Here is a 23,734-nt window from a genome sequence, read left to right as displayed (position 1 = left end):
GGTAGTTGGTAGTCAAAATCAAGTAATTTGTACAATTTCAGTAAAAATCTGGAAAATTAATAAATATTATTTTTTTTTGTGATAGAAATTTTAATTTTACTTTCATCGACTAGCTTTTTTAGTTGCCTGGGCCGATTAATTTGTACCAAACACAAATTTGTGCCAGTAATAATAAAATATTTTTTTAAGTTGATCGAATTTGATTCTGAAGATCTACAACAGAAATCCTTAAGACGGAAGTCTTTACGACGGAAGTCCTTAGACAGAAATCCTTACGACGGAAGTCTTTACGACGGAAGTCCTTACGACGGAAGTCTTAGGACTTTACATACAGATTTATTACAAGCTCTTCTTCACGTATGTCAATCAAGCGATTAAGGTGGTCTGTGAGTTTAAAATTGATTCGTGTTAACATATTATTGTGACACCGCAAATACACGGGATTAGTTGGTTCTTGCACGATTAAATTTCCAGGGGGAACTTGTGGTGTGAACGTGTACAGGATGTATCCTTGTTGAGCTTGATTTGATCTTCCGAGATCTATTTGATAGCTGCCATCGATTACGTCACAAACCAGATTGACCGCGACCGTCGGTGTTATATTAACGATCCGCGGGGATACGTGTCTTCCGCCGCCATGTGGATCATTATCATATCTAAGAACAACTGCTAATGGTGCTAGTTTTTTCCACGCATCGAGTATTTTAGGAAAAAACTCATCAATGACATCATTGACAGATTTTCTTAATTTATCCGGATTATAATCAGGAAACTTAAACGTTACAATGTCAGCTTCGGGTATTTTGTACTTGGCTGCGAAGGATTTTTTATAATCGCTTGATGACTTAAGAACCATATCTCTAATTCTGTTATAGATAACTTCAGAAGAATTAACTATATAATTTAAAACTTCTATGTACCTAATAATATTATCGCGCGCAGATGTTGAATCAAATAAATACTCTTGAAAACTATCACGTAAATTATTTACCTGTATTTCATGGTCTAAGTTTATTGAAGCAAATATAGAATCAATATTCAAAGCAATAACACGTTCATTAAGATTATACAAAAGAGCTCTAGGATCATATACAGGTGTTCCCCCCCTCCATCCTGGTTTTACTTCTATGTAATCTAGCCATTCTGAATTCATTTTAATATCATGACGAAGACTGGTCTTTGACGTAAAATCATCCCGAGTTGGTTCTGGTGGTCCTTTATGCACCGGGGGAATTTCAGGCCATCCTAGCATGGATCTGATTGAAGATTGATAAATATCAACGGCATAATCAGGCGAGTTTATTTCAACCGTCGAGGACAACGTCGGCTCATGAACATTAATTGATATTTTTGATTCCTTTCCCGTTATTGATTTTATTCTACGCGCAAATTCCTCACTGATCTCTTCAATCTGGTAACTGCCGGTTGGTATTCCAACAACAACCCAGTCAGGTGTTCCATCGGATTTGTTCTTGTTAGTAAATACAAGCGAATTATTTGCTGGTGTATCATGAAATGATTTTGATCTGATATTTGGCCAGCTGTAATATACTCGTAATTGTGCTAGTGCTATTTCTTTTACTGGAATTGCAGTAGGAAAATTAACACTAAATTCAGGATTAATTGAACTTACCGAGATCATTGTTATCTTTGGCGGAGTTGTGTTGGTCACGATCTGCTGGAGTAATTCTGTCATTATTGATACTTGTATCTTTAATACCTTCGTCATATATTTTGGTCATCATTGAAAATTCGAAATCAGATATAATTCCATCACTGAGACTCGCTGATAACAACGAGGATAATTTCGAGTATGCTACCGTCGCTGTATGTAATTTTATTTTGTAATCGGATAACTTTTCGTTCATACAAGTACATATTTTTTTTGTGATGATACCAAGCACACCTGCAATAGTTGTTGCTGCTGAAATACAGATAGTTACAGCTACTGGTGCCATCGTTGTCAACGCTGATAATATTACACCGGTTCCAGCAACAACAGCGGATACTGAATAAACAATCACATCAACGATAACCAATCGTCGTCGATATTTTTTTACTTTTACTGTATATTGATCGACTTGATCTTTTAGCGTCGCCTGCCATTCACGCGCTTGATTGTATCTGTATTGTGCACCGTCCATATATATTTTTATGCAGTAACCAATTGAGGTGTTTCAGCTACAAATTCCAAACACCACCAGTAAGATGTTGCGGTTAATGTCTTATCATCTGCATCCAGGATAAATATTTCTTCGGTTCCGATATTTAATACAACAGATACAACCCCGGAAAACCTGTCGGTGGAATGACGCCATGGAAACATTGTAAATATTTTAAATTTTGCAGCACTAAACACAGACAGCCTGTACACGCCAGTGGTTGTTGCGGTATATTTGATAGTATTATTTTGCTGCGACCATGTTGCAAATCCCGATGATACCGTGCATACGATGTTTGTGATGTGCCCGGGAGTTATTCCAGCTGGAATTTTAATCAAATTGGTTTTATTGATAATCTCAGGAATTCCCGCTACGATGTCTTGCTGTGTTCGTTTGATCGTGTCTAGGTTAGTTTTGATATCAACGAGTTTCATGTCAATGGCGTGTGGAGTACCGAAGAATTTATTTATGGCATCATCGGTTTTTCTAAAATTTCTGCGAAGATTTGTGAACGCGTTTACGTGAACATCATATTCGGCCCGTAGCGTGGATAGTTTTCCATCCACGTCGTCGACGTATAGTTTGTTTGCGACGTCGTTGTCAGATTTTGGAGCTGTTACAGCTACTATTTTGTTCCCGCTCATGTTGAGTTCACCTGTCATCGTGTCACCGGTGTTTCTCACGCGATTAGCAACACTTTTTGCAATTTCATCTCTGATGGTTTTAAGTGACATACTTGAATCTCTGATTCTACCACCGTCAGTAAACACGGGAATATTATCCGTAACTGCACCAAGTACTCGCCGGACTATATCATTCCATCTGATATTGCTGGTTTTTAGTTTACCATATCGATCTTGAAAAATAACAACTTCATCTGGGTCAACTACAGCAAGGTTCATAATATCAGCGACGTCATCTTTAGTCGCATACTTTGACAGATCAACGTCGGATTTTATTTTCTTACCAGTAGAAGATCTTCCGTAAATATCAACCATTATAATAAGATCCGTTGTTTAAAATGCTTTACGCGCAACATATCGGTTGCTTGTATAATCGTGCACGACTTTATGTGGCGGCTTGGATGATTTTGATATAGCGTCGAGTACATTAATTACTTCACGGCCGCATATTGACGGATCTGTCATTGTTTGTGTGGGTAGCGTTGAATACCAAACTTTGGTTGTTGCGTGGAGTGGTGCGACATACTTGATAAATTCAACAGGTGGAGCTAACCCGTACGAATCAAAATAGACAATTCCACGCGGATCAACCGCATATGATACCCAATGAGTACCCGGTCCGGAACGTTTGTCAAGATTAATAATCCCTGTTTCTAGTTTGTTTGGTTGTTTCGGTAATTGATCTCGCATAAAAACACCTCTAAAGGCGGATATTTTTAATTTTTTAGCAGCATCAAGTAAATCAAAATTTGATGATGGAACGTTTAACGAAATGACCCTGGAAGCCTTAGGCCTCTCCCCCAACGAGATCCCGGTAATCTTAGACCGCGTCCCTTTTTTTTGTTATATCGTCCACCAGTAGCTTTTTCGAAAATTTTTTTACCCGCCGCTCCAGCAACACCTCCAGCGGCCGCTTTTGCTAAGGCTGGAGCAGCCGCAGCTAGTAATGCTGGAATGGCCGCAAATAGTGGAAATATACCACCCGTTTTAACCATGTCTTTGATGGCGCTCGGGGAGAGATGGAATTGAACTCCAGTTTTTGATTCTAGGGCTTTATTGAAATGTTTAATCTGATTATTTGTCAACGATAATTTGTTTGGACCACCACTAATCTGATCTCGTTTTAGTGATATTTTAGTTCCGCATTTGTTGGCGGTTTTTGATTGAAGCTTTTTTACCTGACCAGGAGTCAGAGTAACATTAACATGACTATACGACATTTTTATATAAAATATATTTTTCTAAATAGCACGATTAAAGATTTTCCACCGGTGCATCAACGACCCTCATTCGACCACTGCCACCTTCAAGTAACATGGCCTTGTCGCTAAGTATGACCGCGATCGCTCTGTAAAAGGCACCAGCACCTGGCGGGGCAGTAACATGAGCTCGAAAGTGTATATCAACAACAGATTGTTTGGATAAATCAAGATGTTCTAATGAAAAATAATAAATCGGATATAGACCTGTAAAATCTAGTTGTGATATTTGCAAACCAGTATCTATATTTTGATCACGTCCCATGAATGACATCAAACGATGATATGCGCGCGCTACATGATTTTGTGCATAATTTAACAATATATCCTCGGATGGTTCTTGATGTCCATTTATCCGTAAAGAAACTTCACTAACTCCAAAGTTGTCAAATATCATATGTGAACATTCTTGATTATTTATCCGGTCATTATTTTGTAGTGCAATAAAAATATGTCGTGGTGCAGAAACACCCTGTTGTGATGCTATATTCCATGTAAATAAACCATTAATATTGCTTTGAGCAGCATCTGTGGTTACTGTTAACCATGATAGCAATGATTTACCACCTTGATCCATAAAAGATAGTAATTTTTGTTCCTCAGTAATAGATGGAGTCATTACTGGCATCCACAATGAAAGTTTTGATATATTTACTTTACCAGCATCAGCAACACCAGCACCTCGCCAGATTGCATCATTATCATTACCTTTTCTTACGAGCACAATTGTGTGTTTAGCTCCAAAGATGACTTTTCTAACATTTCTGCAAAATCCAAAGATGTGAGATAATGGAATTGCACACGAAAAATTTCTATCACCTCCCGACAGCGCTGCTTGGCGTGTTGCAAATCCTAAGTTGAAAGTCGTGCTATCACCTTTTACAATATCAAAAGCAGCAGCTGGTCTGGCTGCGTATTCAGGACCATCAGCAACCGGTTGTGGATCAGATGCAGTACCTACTGGTGTTCATATTTTAGCATACCTGATATGATCAGCGTTGTCGGTGATATCCTTAGCAAACATCATTGTTGGACCAGCTGATCTTGTAAAGTCGTCAGAATATCTCGCTAGACCAATTATTGTTGTAGCAACATCAACATCCTTCTGAACTGATTCAATATTTTTTCCATCAATCATGTATGTGGCGCTATCAAACAACGCCATGATCCCGTTGTTGACAAAACCAACACGCAAATTAGCAGCATATGGCGTATTAGCTACAACATTCGTTACAAGTCTACCTTCTACTTCAATAAACGCCTCAGCGGGCAAGAAATATCTACTTGTATCATGAACCTGTAATTCGATTCTCCCCTGATGATTTGGTTGTCTTGCGTCATAAGAATAAAACTGATAATCACGTACTGACTCGTACTTAAGGACAGGTGCCTCCGTATCAAATGCTGGGTCTGATTCGCGCCTGAACATTTTATTATAGTTACCATTTTTCCAAATGATGATCATCGTCGACGAAAACCACTTCCTGCTATTAAATTTGCTGTTATATTTTTTTCTGCTTCTTCAGATATCGCCGCTAGTTTTTGATTTGCAGCCTGATTTATTATTTTACTTACGTCTGAGGGCATCACCTCAGTACTTGCCAGTTTCACCGGTGGTTGTTGTTTTCGTCGCAATAATCGTGCTAGTCTTTCCTTGATCGCCGAGAACGCCTTACCAGCAACATTGACAATTGCACCAGGAGCTTTATCACGAACAATATCAATAGCCTTCATCGATAATTGTTTTGCAACAGGTGCTACTTTTGGAGCTATCCTCGTGAATAATCCCCGAATGACATCACCAAGTCCATCTCCGTAAATAACACTATAGATTGGTAATCGTGAGTTTACCGCTCTAACCTGTGTGGGTTTACGATGATTATCATGCACAATCATCTTATTTTATTTACCATTTATCTAACAACTAGTCATCAACGAGCTCATCAATAAGTTCTCGGTAAACGCCAATATCCATGATACCACCTTGAAATAGTCGCCGACAAATATCAGCTGCTTCATTGGTTATTTCTGGTGAATTATTTCCAGCTCGTTTTCCTCCTATGAGAACTTCTAACCGTGACACGTCATTGATGATATTATCAGGACATAAACCAGATCCTGTTTTAGGTTCATCTTGAGGTGTTTTAAATACTGGTGGTTGCATTACCGGAGCAAGTACTTCAGTGGTGGCCGGGGGTGAGTCACCTTCTCGAAATCCATGTGGTGAACCTGTCGGTGTAAATGTCATTTTCGGTGCAGAAATTTTCTTCGAGAAGGGTGATTTAAGTGACTCTTTAGCCTTTTTAATTTTCGACATCAACCCTTGCTGTGGCGAAGAAGATTGTTGTTGTTGTTCTATTTGTTGCAGAGGTGGAGGAAGCTGATACTGGAAGGACTCTCCTTGTTCTGGTTGTTCCCGTCTCCCTCTAAGTCTTTCTACTTCTTCTTTAAGTCTTTTAAATTCTTGACCTCTAGCTTGTTTTCTGTTGTAATATACGCGATATATCCATTTAATGAAATTATCATCATTTGTTTTTTCATGACCGGGTTTTAAAAAATTAGATTTATTAGATATATTTTTTGATATCATCTCAGGTAATCTCTCTCTTTCAGTGTTTCTAATTTCCTCAACAACTCCTTCGTTAAATCTTGCAATTAATCTTAAGCTCTCTTCTGCTGTTTTGGGTTCAGATGCAAGTTTTTTTCTCACATCGGCGACTTCAGCACGAAGTTCTTTAATGCCTTCACGTATTTCCTCATCAACAGGTGGAGGTTGAGCTGCAGCTATGTCAGTTGGAAGGTCTCGTAAAATCTTTTTTGTTTGTTTGGTTCTTCTTGCTGTTTTTTCAGCCTGCACTGCAGTTTGTTCTAATACCGGAAAAATACCCCTTTTCCTCTTCTCATCTTCCTCCGCAATATCTCCCCATATAGTTTTTTCAACAGCCGATGCAGCTTTCTTAGTAGCTGCAGTGACGGGTTTAAATAGTTTTTTAGTGTCTTCTTCGTACTCAACTTTTGATTCTTGCTGCGCTTGCAGATTTTTTCTAAATGAGTCTCTGACAGGAAGAAATTTTTTCATTGTTTCTAATCGTTCTCGTGCTGTTCTTGCAGTATGAGATTCTGGATGTACCATTTTATTATAACATAATAATTTAATTAATATCAGCAGAAGAGGAATACAGAAGTTTGATGACATATTATAAACACAGAAAGAACATAAATCCCAAAATAGAAAAACCACCATCAGAACTTGAATATTACTTGAAACATAGAACAAATTCCGAAGATTCAGATGAAGATGAAACAGATGAGGAAAAACGACAGCGAGAACGCGTTGAAAAATATTCATCAAACTTGGTATGGTGGTAAATTAATAGCAGCAGAGAGGGTACCTACCAACGTTGGTCGTCAAACAAATAAACAAGAAATAAATAAACACGTAGAGTACTTTATTTTTTCAGATACTATTTCGAACTGAGGTTTTATTAGCACAATCGGTCATTGCAAAAATAAACATCTCAAGGAAAGTTCATTTGTAAAATCTGGACCTTTCTACGAGATGATTTATTTGTTTGTTTTATTTGTTTTGTCGGAATTCTATGGTCTGTTCACCCTCTCTGCTGCTAACCAGGTTAGTTAGCTGAAGAAAATGATGCATGTACCCAAAAAAGTTTGGGGGGGGGAGGGAGGTAGGTAATAAATGCAGGCAGAAAAATGTTTCATTGGCACAGTTACCATCTTAAATCGATGCATATTAAATGGGAAATACACCTGTAGTGAAAATAGAGAAGGCATATATAATATTTTACTTTATTTTGAGAACCAAGGATTGGTACATATATGTGTATACTGTATACTGTTTATATACACGTCTTATGTATAGCATGAATAGAGTATCAACATCGTGTACTCAGCTGCGAATCTCATCACATGCATTGAATCCACAATACAAGTAATTCCATCGAAAAAATGCACACACAGAGATTTAAAATATTCAATAATTTTGTCACAGGTCATATAGGTCTGAATTCAATGGATAAACCTAGACAATGATATAACGAATGATGAATCACATTTACTTTTCAGTACTCCCCAAGTCGGTAAAAGTTAGTTTGCATTTTAAGCCACCACTGATGGTGTTTGTAAGCACAAACTTTTCCCTGCAAAAAGAAAACTGAAAGTAAATGTGTTCCAGTCACGTTGGAAAATGAAAAAATCCATCAGATTCCATAGCATTTATTTAAATTTGGTACTGACTTCTTTGAAGAAAAGTTCTTCGTTTTTATTGAAGATTGTAGTCGGCTTTCTTTGATGAAAGCTGCATGTGTTATTGAAGTCACTGCTAAAGACCTGCTTTGGAGAACCAAACAAATGCCCGTTTCTTATAGTGGCAGCAACATCAAATAACTGTATTGCATTATTGAGACTGATCTTTTTTCCATTTGCTTAGTATGTTTTCATAACAGTCGGTGCTTCAAAGGTAATGTTTTCTTTGAAATTTCAACAAACTATTTTATCTAGGTACATTTTTTAAAAAGGAATTGGCCGTAGTTTGGTTGATTGTAGTTACAGTTCCACCTGCCTATTGAATAGATCAACAAGCAAGATGTATTGTTTTAATTTTTTTTATTTAAACATTTGTGGTAGCAGAGTGATGCTGCCATCCACTCATGCGTCAGAAATGTAACAAAGGGTCAACGAATGATAGAGATGCAGGCGTTTTGGTCTGATGACAAGGATTAGTACAGAACATGTGGGTGTTCTGAAGGATTCAATTCTGAGTGGAAAGAAGAGGAATTTTACTTACCATCCACACACAAATGTCAGTCTATGTAAATATATTAATTACTAGCGAACAGCCGAAAATCAAACGAAAGACTGATTATGAGACAATGCCTCATCTGGTTGATCTCTGCTACCAGAAATGTCATCAACAAAAAAGTGGATATCTCACAACACACAGTGCTTATGCTCAATGTCAAGATAAGCAGATTATGCACTGTTAAGATGGTTTGTCAATATGGACAAAGAAATTGTTTATGTAACAATAAATTTCAGTGCAAAATTTCTTTACAGAATGCCCTAAACAAACTGGACAACTGGTGGACATGCAATGGCATGGTAGTAAATACTGGTAAAACTAAAATATTACTTCAACACGACAAAAAAGGGCAAATCTGATAGTGATGAACTATGACATAGAAGGAAAAAAAATTGCAAATGGTCTGTCATGATAGACTACTTGGTGTTTTGGTAGATAATAACCTATCATGGACTGAACATATCAAACATATCAGTAAAAAAAGTCAATTCAAGTTTATGGCTTCTCAGTAGGATAAGACATTTTCTCCCTGAAAGGCACAGAAAACTATTTTATAACAGTTACACACAACCCTATTTAGACAACTGTAATACAGTATGGGGTAACTCAAATGATAAAAACAGCAAAGCTGGCACATCTTCAAAAATGAACATCTGGGCTAATATCAATCCAGAAAGAAAGCAAAGAAAATTTAGCTGGCAAGTTAAAAATATTACCTATTAGAGACCAAATCCATTTCAGAAAAGCCAAATTAATGTACAGGATATTCAATAATAGTGCTCCTGAATATTTACAATCACTATTCCAGTTTAAGCTACCTGCCAATACTCCCCACCTGCAATCCATGCCTACCAAACAGCACAGAATTCCCAAACCAAATAAAGAATCATTTTAAAAATAGTTTCCAATACTCTGGAACTTTTGCTCTGGAACAGTATTCTAGCTGAGATCAGTAATGCCCACTCTATTTCCTTCTTCCAAACCCAAAATATCCAGTGGCTTGAGAGATGCAGCTAAAATAAATAAATTCCTTTGTATGAGGGCCTTAAGGTAGATTAGTTCTTAGCTTAAAACTGTGTTACCCTCTTTAAATAGTCATTGTTATTATTATTATTATTATTATCATCAGAGATCTTATTTCTATATTATCTTGGATATTAATGACCTGTCAGATACAAGATTCTGCCAGGCTTTCAATATGGAATTAGAATCTGAAAAGATGATGAAATATGTTCTTCAGAAGTTTTAACATCAAGGTTTAAAGTATGGCCTAAAATTCTGCCATTAAAATTTGGATTTTTATCTAGGAACCTAAAGTTAAAACGCCTGAACTCCCATTTATACAGAGATTAACAAAATGATAATTTTTTTGTACACAACATTCACTTTAAGTAGTCTACATGTTTACTTTTGCGAAAAGGTTATAAAGTTATGTCCACAAGTTCTGAATAATGTATTACATCGATGTCAAATGACTCTTTCAAACTTTTTTAAGCGCTAATGATTTGTCCTTTTTCTCATGCAACATGTTCTTCAGTTGAATAATATCCCACTTTGTAGTCATATAACATCCATGAACCACATCAATAAAGCCCGTTTCACAAGTATCTGGTGCAATGTTTTTTTTTCCAATATAGACTGGTCTGCTACTTAAGTATCTATCATACTATAAAGAATCTGTGACACGTGGTTTCAAACTCGAGAAACCAGTCTATTTTCTTGGAAACTGTTATGTACAGTTACTATAAATAGAAAATAAGGAAACTGAAAAAGATCAGTAGACGGGGGAGGTATATGATGGATAAATGTGCAGGAGCCAGTAGTCACATGAAACAAGCCTTGAACTGTGCTCATTATTCTAAGTCTCACTTGCTCCTAACATCACCAAATATCTTTGATTTGAACTTGCTCACATGTTTTTTTGGGGGGGAGGGGGAACGTGAACTGAATGGGTACCTTATAGCTAATTTTATTATCTGAGTAATTACAAATGAGCAGGTACATGAGTACCTGGGTACCCACTGACACCAATAGTCAACTGTATCAAGAAAAAGGAAAATTCGCTCACATATTGGCAGGATGCCAGGTTCCACTGGCCCATTGGTCTCTACAGTGGAGATATAACAAAGTATTGAGGGAGATGGCTGATATCCTTGAAAGAGAAAGGTGGAAAGAGCCAGTCCCAAAAGCAGATCATCAGTTTATCAAGTTTGTTAAAAATGGACAACACCAAAAGACTGCAGCAGCAGAAACTGTGTGACTGTTGCAGGAAGCAAAGTCATGGGAGATGTCAGCCAACTTGGAAACAGGTATTTCCTAATATTATTCAGAAATCACTCCATCCTGACCTTATCATCTGGTCACAAGCTGCAAAGAAAATTATCCTGGCAGAACTTACTGTGCTGTGGTAAGGAAAGAAAGAAGAGGTTCATGACAAAAAGGGGATGATATACAAAGAGTTGGTAGAGTCTTGCAGGAGCTGAGGATGTAAAACATGGTTCTTCCCTGTGGAAGTTGGTTGTTGAGGTTTCCAGCCCAGCCAGTATGGGGGATGCTCAGTACATTGGGAATAAAAAAAAGGGCATGTAAGACAGCTGCACTTAGAACTGGGCAAGACCAAATAGTGTTTAGTTGGCTCTGGCTCAGACATGAAGACAACATATGGCAGCCATCAGAGGTGGGCAGTTCTTGATCACTAATGCTGCCCCGCCATCTAGATGGTGTTCCGAGATAAGGGGTAAAACATCCAAAGAAAGATGGGCACTTGACATCTGTGGAAAACAGTTAAACCAATTGTATATCTACACTACATGGTGACCAGTATAACTGGTGAAGGAAGAACCCAGGAAAACCCCATTAAGAACCACCAACCCATGGGAAGCTGCTGACAGCTTTGTCACATAACAAAACTGGCTGAACCTTAGACTTGAACCCACACAGGTGAGATGTCAGTGATCTGTAAAGGCAAGCATTTTAAGCCACTCAGTCACCCAGGCTGCAAGAAGGGAAAAAGTCAACACAACTCTGACGACTAACTTAAGCATGGTGTTCAAGATTTTTCTTTGCACTTTATCAACATCTAGACAAGATATATGCGGATAAAATATCTATGTACATGACTTTTTAATCAGTAGATTGTAAGAGTTTCATACAACTGACTCGCCATAATGAAAGCTCTTGCACTATATGGATCATGAATGCTCCAAGAGATGCCTGGTAAATTTGTGCCACCTTTAATAATTCTGGCAAGATTCTGAATATGAACAGGTTATCTACAACCACCAAGGCATTAACCTTGTTGGTAAATAACTGACTGAAGGTGGAGATGGGAAATCCATCAGAGACAAAATCCTACAGATTTCCTCTATCACTGTCGTTAATTAAATTCTGTCCATTCCATTGTCGGATCGGCATGTTCTAGCATTTCATTTTCATCCCCTTCATCAACATGGTAACTGTCCTGCTGCAAAGTCCAGAGAAACAGCCTCCCTTCATATGTAATACCAGTTATTCTGAGGGATTACAATATATTTAAAAAATGTTGCTGCTCTTTGACATATCAACAACAAAGCCTCTTGAGTCATAATGATTATACATGATTCCAATGCTTGTTTGTAAACCTCTGTGATTTCTACCAGATTCATAGACACATTATGTTCTGGCAATGCATGTTTCTACTTCTGCATGATGGTTGGAGAGAGCATCTCAAGAACACTCATGAGAATAAAAAAAATTGCTATGCATTCACTGATACAGTATATTATGGCTTTGTTATGCATCTTCATGGGGGTTGTGTTGGAGAGGGCATCTAACACAGCCCACGAGACAAATCAATGATTCTACTGTATATGCAGATATAGATACAGTTATGTTCTGGCACTATGGATACAGTATGTTCTGGCACTATGGATACTGTATGTTCTGGCACTATGGATAGAGTATGTTCTGATACTGTTCCTGCATCTGCATATACTTGGGGGATAATGAAATCCCCCATGAGACTATATTAAATAAGCCTTGCTCTAATATACTGGAACATGCTCATTTTTGCAACCTTTTAGCTACTTTTCAAAATGCTGGACCATGTATTTCTGACCATAGTGAATATGTGTGTGTGCCAAGGGGCAATTGCATGCATAAATTTATTTTGTGTCCATCTTCCATGATCTTAAATCATTTATGCTTTTTGTACATGGTACTGAAGAGGAATAAGCAAGTGCCTAAAACAAATGTATATAAACTGAAATTAATGTAAACTGCATTATGGAAATGACTTAAAAACATAACAGTTAATAAGTAAAGCTATTGAAGACTGCCCCAGTAAACTGTTATGGATTAAAATCACACATCACAATAATGAACGGTGCAATAATCACAAAAATGTGAACAAATTCACCAAACAGTCACAAAAATGACCATATAAAACAACATTTTGACTTACTATAACCGCTGAAAATAAAAGATGGCAAATGAAAATGAAGTACAGGATTAAATGGATCCTATGAAGGAAAACTTTACACCATGACTGCAACAATGAAAACTGGTATATCTGGGTGTAACAATAAACAGCTAGCAGGTAGAAAGGGGAGCTAACCAGTAAGAGCTGCTTCCCTTCATCTATATAATGTGTAGACAAAGACATTTTTTGTCTTTCCAGGAAGGTCGACTTGAAAGGTAGAAGGAGAAGTTATCCAAATGCAGTGTGATCAGATAGTGTCTTTGCATTAACAGGTCAAAATGAATGGTAAGATATAATGCAGGAACTGACCATTTCTTTGAGAGGGGTGCCTGGGGTTTTCTTTAAAGCCAAGATTTTGTATGCTTTTACCTCAAGTTAATTATTTTCTTCAGTGTAATGGAAATAATAGTGGTGGGTTTTTTGTCTGTAAATCAACGCAAGAATATTCTTTTCAAGCAATTGGTGAATGTACAAGTTTTACAAGACTCCCCCCCCACAAAAATTGAATGGTTGGGCCTTAAACAGTATACATTTGTTGAATAACCAGTTTGAGATTACAATATTTTTAAATGTCCACCAATGCTTAATCCTGGTGTTAGTGCCTGTAATCCAGAGCTGTCCAACCCAAGTCCCATGGGCTGTGCTGATTTTAAATGGCCCACCAGAGCTCGAGCAGCTATATAGTCGTTGCTTTTCAGTTTTCTGCTGTGGCCCTCGGCTTCAAGAAAAACCTTTTTCAGTGGCCCATAGTGTCAAAAAGGTTGGACAGCACTGCTGTAATCTATGAAATAATAATGGGCAAACGTAACAGTCACTTCAAACTTTAATAGTGGCTGATTGGTCTAAAGCGTTCACCATTAACGAGTGCCATCTCACCTCTGTGTTAGTTCCAGTCTTGGGCTCAGCCAATGTGGGTACATGAGAAAGCTTTCCAGTAGCTTCTTGTGAGTCAGTGTCTAAACTTGACAGTTTTTAGATCATTCTGTTGACTGCTGTAATGGCTGTAAATCTTGGGACACAAGAAAATAATTTTTTCCATGTCCTAAGACAAAAGAAAGTAAAAAAAAAAATTTTTGGGTGAACCAACACTTATCAAACTGCTATAAAGTACTATGATTGATTTTGCTATTTTTTTGCATGTATATATTTTCTGTTTTCTCCAACACGAAATTAAATAAAGGTAAATACAGACTTCATAATTCGCAGGACAGTTGAATTGACCTGGGAGACCAGGCTGAACTATAATGTACAGTACTAACAGTGTGCAAAGCATGCATGGTGTCACTTAAATCCTTTTTTTATTTCCAAACATATTAGCTGCAGATTTGGCTTTATGCATTGTTTTGACCAAATTGCATTCTTCCTGATAACATTTCAGCTAGTCCTTAATAGCTGTTTCATTTACAATGAATCACACGCTCACGTGTTACTCAATTTCAATGATATAAGCAATCCTACAAATTGAGGTAATATTTATGAAAAGGTACGCACGTTTAATTGTTCAAGGAACATAACCAGCATAACTTACATGTTCAAAAAGAGTGGCCAAACTGCACAACGGCTAGAGTTTAGTCTTAAACAAACATGCAAGAAAGCCAGCGCAACTAATTAAAAGAAGTTGTTTTGTTGTTCTAGGGTTTAACGCTATTTTTCAGCATAAGATAGGCTATACATGGCGGCCAGTATAACTGGTGGAGAAAGAACCCTGGAAAACCCAGGGAAGAACCACCGACCCACAAGAAGCTACTGGGAGGCTTTCCCACGTACTCATGCTAGCCGAGCCTGGGACTCGAACCCACGCAGAGGTGAGATGGCAGTGATCCGAACGGTGAGCGCTTTAGACCACTCGGCCACTTGGGGCCCCTAGTTAGAAGTTAATCCTTATTAATGCAACTATTTTGTGAAAACGACTGGCCCTCCATCATAATTCGAAGAAACCAAGTTCTACACTACTGTGTGTTACACAAGCACCAGCAACTGATTGGCATAGAAAGAATTCCCAGCTTTTGTCAAACTAAAGGTACCTAAATAGGCAGCCTCAGGATACTGTACATGTGGCAGCTATTTTCCTCTTGTATATCTGACCTCATTCCCTTATTGTTAACTCGTAAGGCATTAAGTATTGTTTACTATAAAACATATGTATTCTGAATTAGAATTTTTAGGACATATTTGCTGTGTGGTATGTATTTTCATTCCTTCTTTTAATTTAACAATGATATTTAACATGGTGCATATGGTACAAAAATGCCAGGTGTTCAATCGTGTCAATTTCTTTGGTGGGGATGGTGCTACAGCATATGGAGTTACAACATTTGTAGTGATCATTCTTGGGATTGAAATTAATTGTTGACAATTTTATTGTTGTGGTTTATTTTCTGCTCTGGTTTTTTTTTTATATTTTTGTATTGTTGTACAAGTAAAAAAGATAAATTTACATGAATAATGTTTAAACATTCTATTTAGTGAAGAAGTAAATTCTTTCTAGTAATTATTTCGTCACAACAATATTCACAGGTGATACAACAGAACATGTAGGACTTTTCTTTTTAGGAGAAATGAAATCAAATACATAAAGTAATAATTGGGGGTTCTCTGGGAGATATTATGAAATCAAGAGGTAAGCATGGCACGACCCCAAATATCGGAGTTTTTTTTTTCCAACATGAAAGTTGACAGGTATGTTGTAAGGCCGCTTACATCAAAGCAAACTACAACTCAGCTTTTACAGTATTAGCATAATTTTCGAAGCATTATTTCTGAAACTTCATTATTGTATTTTGGAGATATCATTAAAGTTTAGCGCAATGGTGCCCATGATTCGACTCCAAGGGATGTACTTCATTCAGCGGAATGTACTTCATTCAGCCCAGCATGTGTTCAAACCTACAATGTACATGCAGTCGTGCCATTATGTGAATACGTTCAGTAGCTAATTGTGAGCATTGAATCAAACCATATTGTTCTTCACTGTGTTGTCATACTGGGATTACATTTTAAGGAGTTAGGTATTTACAAATTTCAAGGCAAAATAAATACGTAATTACTGGTATACTGATATAAAATGCCCAATGCAATAATGCATAAACAAACAATATTTGAGTCAAAAGGGAGAGATAGTGTTACAGCAACTTGTGATTGCTAAATTCTTGTCATTGTTCAATCAAATTATACACAAATCTAACTTAGGCAGAAACAATAAGAAAACAGAAGATTAAATAAATTACTTTTCAAGCAAGTTTATACCATATCTCGTTAATAATTATGCATGCCAACCCCAAGATAAGTATACCTGTAACTTTTGTTAATATAACCAGGCCTAAATAAATGCATTTAGAAATTACCATGTGCATCTTGTGATGTCTCAGAGTTGTAGGTCGGCTTATATGCAGGTCATGCACTTTTTAGTGTTTATAGCTGTTCAGTTTGGGAGCTTATATGCAAGTATATATGGTAAGGAAATGACCATTTTGGGAGGTGGAGGTTGGGTACTAGACTTTAGGCTGAATGGGCAATAAATTTGTAAAGTTTCTTTGCAAACCTCCAAGCAGTTTAGGAAAAACAGATGGAAAATGAACAGCAGACAACAGACCATCCCATGGGCTCTTCTGGTATATGACCAGCAGAGCTACAAATTGAAGTAATTTAATTACAAACTATAAACAAGCAGTCATTCTAAACACAAGAACCCATAATTTTTGTTATCTATTAGGGGTTATGAAATATGGATCAAAAGTGATGAGGTGACAGGTATAAAGTAGATAGGGCCATTAACATTCTGGCAACCCTACAAGTCTGATTCTGGCACCCTTAATACCTTTGGCCCAGTGGCCCCACTTGGCCTGCACAACACTGGGGAAAAAGTCATAGGAGCAAGAAATATATAATGCAATAAAAAAGCATGAAAAATGGCCAAGGTAAGCTATGGAAATAGCTCTAGCTTATATTTTAGCACCTTGCCCATTTAATTCATCTCAGTGACTCTTGTCTATGATCCAAGGATACCCCTCTAGGAAATGGTTACCACAGAGGCAAGATAATTTCAATATTTTGTGAATTTCTACCTAACATGCTGTTATTATTATTACTATTACCGTTACTCATGCTGGACCAACATGGTCAGACATTCTAACTCTATGGGTCTGAGCTGCCTGCAATGCTTCCACAATTCCAGTCCTATGTTTCTATATAATGTTTTATCTATGTCCATTAAAACAACTATGTTCTCGCACTATGAAATGAAAGTGAGTTATGAATCAAAATTCTTGTTGTGATCTATAGAAGTATTAAAAACATCATTGCTTTTGCCATAACATGAACAATATTTTACTTATTGTCACTAAAGGGGAGAACCCAGGTTGCTGAATTTGTCCAAGGCACTCGCCTTTACAGATCATCAACATCTTACCTATGCCCACATTGATTCAAGTCTCGGGCTCTCCAAACATGGCTATGTGAGAAAGCTTTCCAGAAGTTTCCTTGGGTCAGTGGTTCTTCTCAGGGTTTTACCAAGTTCTTCCTCTACAAGTTGTACTGGCCACCATGTTTAACCTATTATGTGCTGAAATATGGTGTTAAACCCACAAGCAGCAGTCAACCAGTAAAGGGTTAAATATGTTTATTAATTACTCACGGCCATTTCTTTTCCTCCTATACTGGCTGCTGGTCCTAGTCTTGGCGCTTTTCTCGCCATCTTCTGATGAATCAACCTCGACTTGTATGACCTGAAACAGCACAGTCTCTTGCGGCTTGGGCCTGAGAGCATGTCCAGAATAGTGGTTGTATCGAGCCCACTCACTTTCAGAAAAAGTTGTTTTCTTCATCTTTTTACCTTCAGATGGGATACCACTGGTCATCTTCACAATCCTCTTCATGTCCTTCCCTTTGTCTTGCCTTAAGAATTGATAAGAATTTTGAGAGATCTATTTGCCTATAATCGTTATAACCTTCAGAAGTTACTGTTTGATAAAACAAAAAGAAAGAGACAAACAAATGCTCAACAGACTATTCTGCTGTTTATGTGTAACTATGCTTAATACCCTGAAGCAGGGATTGTCCTGGGCTTTGCCAATGTCGCAAATTGCAATTTTTTTTCCTTATTGGCGACAAAAATATCCCATCTGGCGATTTTTTGGGCTACAGACTTTTTGGTTATTTAATTTGTACATACAATCATAGATTTGGACTGGATAAATTAAAAGGGAGAACGAAAGGAAGCCACAAACTTGACTAAGCAATGCATTGGAATCAATCTGTTACACAAACAATCCTTTGTTGGTATTGACAACCCCATCTTTACAGTGCATTGTTACATCATAATCTGCTTATGCTGACATCTGGGCTGAGTACTGTATGCTGTGATACAGTCAATCATGCTACCGAACTATACCTACAACTGACCAACTTCTGAAGACGCGAATAGAACAGATACAATTAACTGAATGGCTAAATCTTCTGTTGTTTTTTTTTTTTTGTTTTTTTTACATATACCAGTACCATAGTTTTGCTGAACCTTCATAGAAAACTGATAACCTTTGAAGTACCGACTACTGTGTATAAATACAAAGCAAATGGAAAAATCTCAATCACAATTATGTCTGTCGCCAGTGCAGCATTTTACTCATTGATCTTTTCCTTTTGCCATCAATCCGTGTTACGGCTGCTGAGACTTAAACTCCGAAACAAGAAATAGCACAAAAAAAACAACAACCAGTTTTGCATAATTAATAATAATTATTTATTTCTCAAAATACAAGAGTGAAAGAATCTCTAAATTGGGTGTGAATTTATGCTTATATATACGGTCCAATATTGCCAGGTGTTGACTCGTGCAAGTTTCATTCGTGGGAATGGAGATCCTATCTTGTTTGTCGAGAAAATTTATACAGCATGCAGTGATCATTCTTGGGATTTAGGAAGCAATTCACTACAAGCTTTGTGAAGCTAGCCAATGGGGGGGGGCTGCTGATAGAGTACTGGTGTCACCTGTCAGTGCTGTGGACTGTGAACGTGGATTCAGTAAGATGAACCTCATAAAAACTGACATCAGAAATAAACTCTGCATCTCATCTCTCGAGAATTTCATGAGAATCAGCATGTACAGATGTGAAAAATTAGACTTTGAAACTGCATTCAACAAGTGGGCAGCCCTAAAATTGCGACGGATCTTCATGTAACACTTTGTAACATTTTGTTAATGCTTGTTGTAATTAAAGAATTAACTAACCCATCTTTTGCAATTTTCATTGCCTGTTACATTAATAGACTAAATTAACACTTGGAAAAATGTACACTACTTGTTCTGGTGACACTTTTTGAAAATTGGCAACAAAATATTGAGGTTGGCGATTTTTTTGGTGACAGCTTTTTAAAAGCCAGGACCATCCCTGCTGAAGTATCAGCTATTATTATATGCTCATTTTATTCTCCATTAACTTTGCATCATCAGAATCGTTCAGTATTTTACAGTATTTAAGTGTGCAATTGATACTGAACTCACGTGAATAAAAGAACTTTCTATTGTAAACAAACAATGGATGCACAAGTCAGCACGTTTATTTCATTTCTCTGTGGATGAAGTAAACCAACTGAATAAACTAAAGCAGATGTTTTGTGGACTGCCACATACCAGCTGCTTTGGCACATTCCACGTTAACTTTTTTGAAACAATGTTTCAGATTTAGGCAAGCTATGGAATCCAGACAGGGTCCTTACAAATAACACCCAAGTGACAAGGCATAGGCTGTCTTCTTTAGCTCAATAAGAATGGTAAACAATATACTTAGTTTTACATCCTGAATTTTCTTAAAATGTACTTTCTTAGTTCTGTAAATCCAAAATTACATGAGCCATGTCATGGGTTCTCAGGCTTGATCATGCATTTCAAAATTGTACTGTAATTTTGACTATATTCCAAGTGCAATTACATCCTCCTTACTGCACTCAAAATAATATAAACATTATATTCCATAGCATCATTTTGATCATTGCAATTGCAAGTCTTTATATTTTTCTCACATTATGATTTCAAACATTCAATGGCAGAACAGAAAAACACTTGCAGATGTCAACAGTATGCAGCTCCATCGCCGTTGAAATCCAATGTACTTCATGTAACATTGGCACATAAATCCAGCCCATAATCACGAAATTTCATAGAAATGACAAAAAATGTCAAAATCTATTCATTCCAGATCAAATGGAAAAGTTGTTGCAATGCGCATTCATTCACAATGACTCCAAATTTCAATTTTAACACATTAACCCCTAGCAACGACTTTACGGGGCAGGAGGTAGTAGCCTACTGCCAAGCTCTATAGCATCATGGTCATGCATGATACACTTAAGTGGGTGGTATTATAGAAAGGTAGACAGATGTAGCTCTACAATGATACCAAATAATCTGGAATATCTAGTTGCACTACAAAATACAGATTAAAAAAAATCATTTTTTGGACCCGACTGTTTTTTTACCCAAAATTTGCCCGTGGTTGGAATCCAATTTTGTGTCCGGATTTTAGACTTTTTGGTCTCAGATCAAAGGCAAACCGGTATGAACTGCAAACAGACAGATCAGCCTTTGCTAAAAGTAGGATAAGATGGGCATTTGGAATAAAGAGTGGTCTCCATACAAAAATAATGGCTCCGTTTAGCAAAAAAAAAAAAAAAATAGAAAAAAAAATAGAACTCCAACTTTTACCCTTCTGCTCATGCATGAGTCAAATAGCCAATGAAAAACAATGTTTCTAATACAACTAGGCAGTATGTTATTGAAAGATGACCGGGGATTTGGTGTTTTCGAGTCTATTCAGAAATTGCTTTCAAAATGTGTTTCCTACTCGATTTTCTGGCAAAAATGACAAAAAGCTCCAGGGGTTAATGTGTTAAGTAGACCAAAATGCCATTTTCTTTTTAAAGTTACATTTAGTGTGCGACCAAGTTCAAATTTATCTGGGTGGAGTTATGTGCGCATTAAAACTGTTGTTGTGTAATGATGAATCTGTGCTTGTGTATTTAGTTCAGAATACAGCATACATTCAATTATTTTGTTTCATGTAGTGTATTGTTATTTACATAATTAAGCCTTAGGAAGAATATAAAAATGAGCATATAATAAAAGGTTGCAGTAATCTATAATTATGTTTTGACTCTCCTTGTATGTCTGCTTACTGCCTTATCCATCCATATGTACAGTAAATCTATCCTTAAGGTCACATATTAGATGCATGGGATTATCATTAATATGCTCTGCCATTTTTACATATATTCAATACAATACTGACCTCTAATTTAGAGAGGTCTGTAATTCAATTAGAGACCTCTACTATTTAATTAGAGAACTCTATATATCAATTATATATCTAATTCCAGAGACCTCAATATTTTGTCACATTTGTAGACCTCTATAATTGATCTGCAGACTTCCCTAACAGAATTAGAGAGCTCTGTAACAGAGTTAGAGAGATCTGTAATAGAACTCTCTAATTCTGAGTATAGCTCCATGTTAAGGTCTCAATTCGACAATAATAATTTCTCCAATATGGGTTTGAAAACCTGGTAACACTATCTGAGAGACCTTTTCAAATTAATAAGAGATCTATAATTGAATTAGAGAGGTCTCTAATTCATTTAAAGACTTCTACAATTCATTTATTGATTTGCTTAACAATGTCAAAATAAAGAGGTCTCTAATTCTATTATATCTCTCCGAAACTGAATTAAAGGGCTCCAATTCCATTAGAGAGGTCTACAATTCAATTATAGCTGTCAATAATTACTGAGGTCTGGAAATTAATTAGAGAGCTCTATAACTGATATAGATATATATCTTTAATTAAATTGTAGAGGTCTCTAATTATATTAGAGATCTCTCTAAATAAAGAGAGGTCTGTACTAAATACATGTAAAAACGGACGCCCATACATCAAGCAAGGGCTTTTCATCAGACATTGGCTTATGAACCATGTGATTATCATGAAGCAACTCTTTTAGCAAGCTATAACTTATCATGACGCTTGGAATTATCATCAATTTTATCTTTTAAGTTACTATTCAAAACAATGATTGCACTGGAACTTCGTGCATTACAACATGTTCGTGCACATCAATATTTTCGTCTACTATATGGAGGACGCCTTGGACATACTTTCAAGAATCTGTAACCCCTTCGATCCCCATAAAAAATCAAAACGCATAAATATGCTGCCGACATTTAACCTTTACAGATACAGGATACTTTGTGCAGCCCTCGGTCGTACGCATGTGCCACTTTAATGCTAATCTGGCGCCAAAATTAGAGAACAGTGCCCATGCCAGTTTTGATGACCATGCCAAACGTCAACTCAGAGCGGCAAAAACAATGCTCTAGTAAATATTTAAACTGATTACTAGGCATCTAATGCAATGTAGCCATGCAATCAATCCGTTCCTTTACAATATGAAAGTTACTTTGTATTCTGACTTCTTTTCCTTCTTTACGGTCGTCAAGGAATATCAAATTTCATTTAACACCGGTATGATACTCCTCCAGCGTCTTGTCGTCACGTGACTGCGGCTGCTGCTAAAATTTGCAGTGGGTACACAGAGCAGCGGCACAAAAAAAAAATATTATCAAAATTTTTTGTTGCTATTACACACCGATGAGAGACAACAAGATCAACTTCATGATATATTTCTTATGGCTTTTTTGTGCAACATATTGGGAAGTTTATGCAACGTTGAGACGGTAATTAATCAAACCTTTCAAGTTTCAGCTTTCAAATTACACCCTAAAAAGCTCTCTTCACTCCATCAAAGCGTCGAAGAACTTCTTAGTACTTAAAAAGTTGTCGTGAAATTGGAGTCAAGCGCCTAATAACTCTTCATGGATATGCTAAGAGACACAAACATTAATAATATTTAACAGTACATGCAATTGGCTCCATCACAGATTTTAGTTTACCGACGTTTTGAGATATGCATGAGAGAGAGAGAGAGAAAGAGAGACTCTATCATGTAAAATCTGCGAGGTAGATAATTACATAACGGCAAATTTGTATTCTCTCAGAACAGCGACCAATCATTAGTCTTTTATCTTGCTTACATTTCCAGGTGGAATACAACCAAAATAACAAAGCAAGAAATTCCGTTGTGAATCCGCAAACTCAAAGTTTCAATTTCCAAATATCAATTCGCATGGCTAACCGAATACGAACATATGTTACTCATAGGACAGGTCCCAAAATTTTGGATAGTTTCTATCCATGGTAATATCACACCCCAGCCGAATGGCCCTCTGCAATCAACATCCCAAGCCCATGACAAAATAGTTATCTAGCTGTCTCCAGTTAGTTATCCAGCTATCTCCAGTT

At 37.0% G+C, this 23,734-nt stretch overlaps 1 protein-coding gene across 1 annotated transcript in view; it reads right to left on the bottom strand.

Annotated features, from left to right (window-relative positions):
* Positions 1–22,919, bottom strand: part of LOC149805350 (DNA (cytosine-5)-methyltransferase 3B-like) — a 189,504-nt gene extending 166,585 nt beyond the window's left edge. The window contains exons 1-2 of the mRNA XM_089949549.1: positions 22,833–22,919; positions 18,019–18,278 (exon numbers count right to left, since the gene is read on the bottom strand). Coding sequence (XP_089805675.1) covers positions 18,019–18,259 — 241 coding nt within the window. The 5' untranslated portion in view covers positions 18,260–18,278; positions 22,833–22,919. The remainder of the gene's footprint in view (positions 1–18,018; positions 18,279–22,832) is intronic.
* Positions 22,920–23,734: the final 815 nt, after the last annotated feature.

This window comes from Sinohyriopsis cumingii, chromosome 2 (assembly GCF_028554795.1).
Source record: "Sinohyriopsis cumingii isolate HCF-2022 chromosome 2, ASM2855479v2, whole genome shotgun sequence".
Lineage (NCBI taxonomy): Eukaryota > Metazoa > Mollusca > Bivalvia > Unionida > Unionidae > Sinohyriopsis > Sinohyriopsis cumingii.
This window is presented reverse-complemented; position numbering and strand designations above follow the sequence as displayed.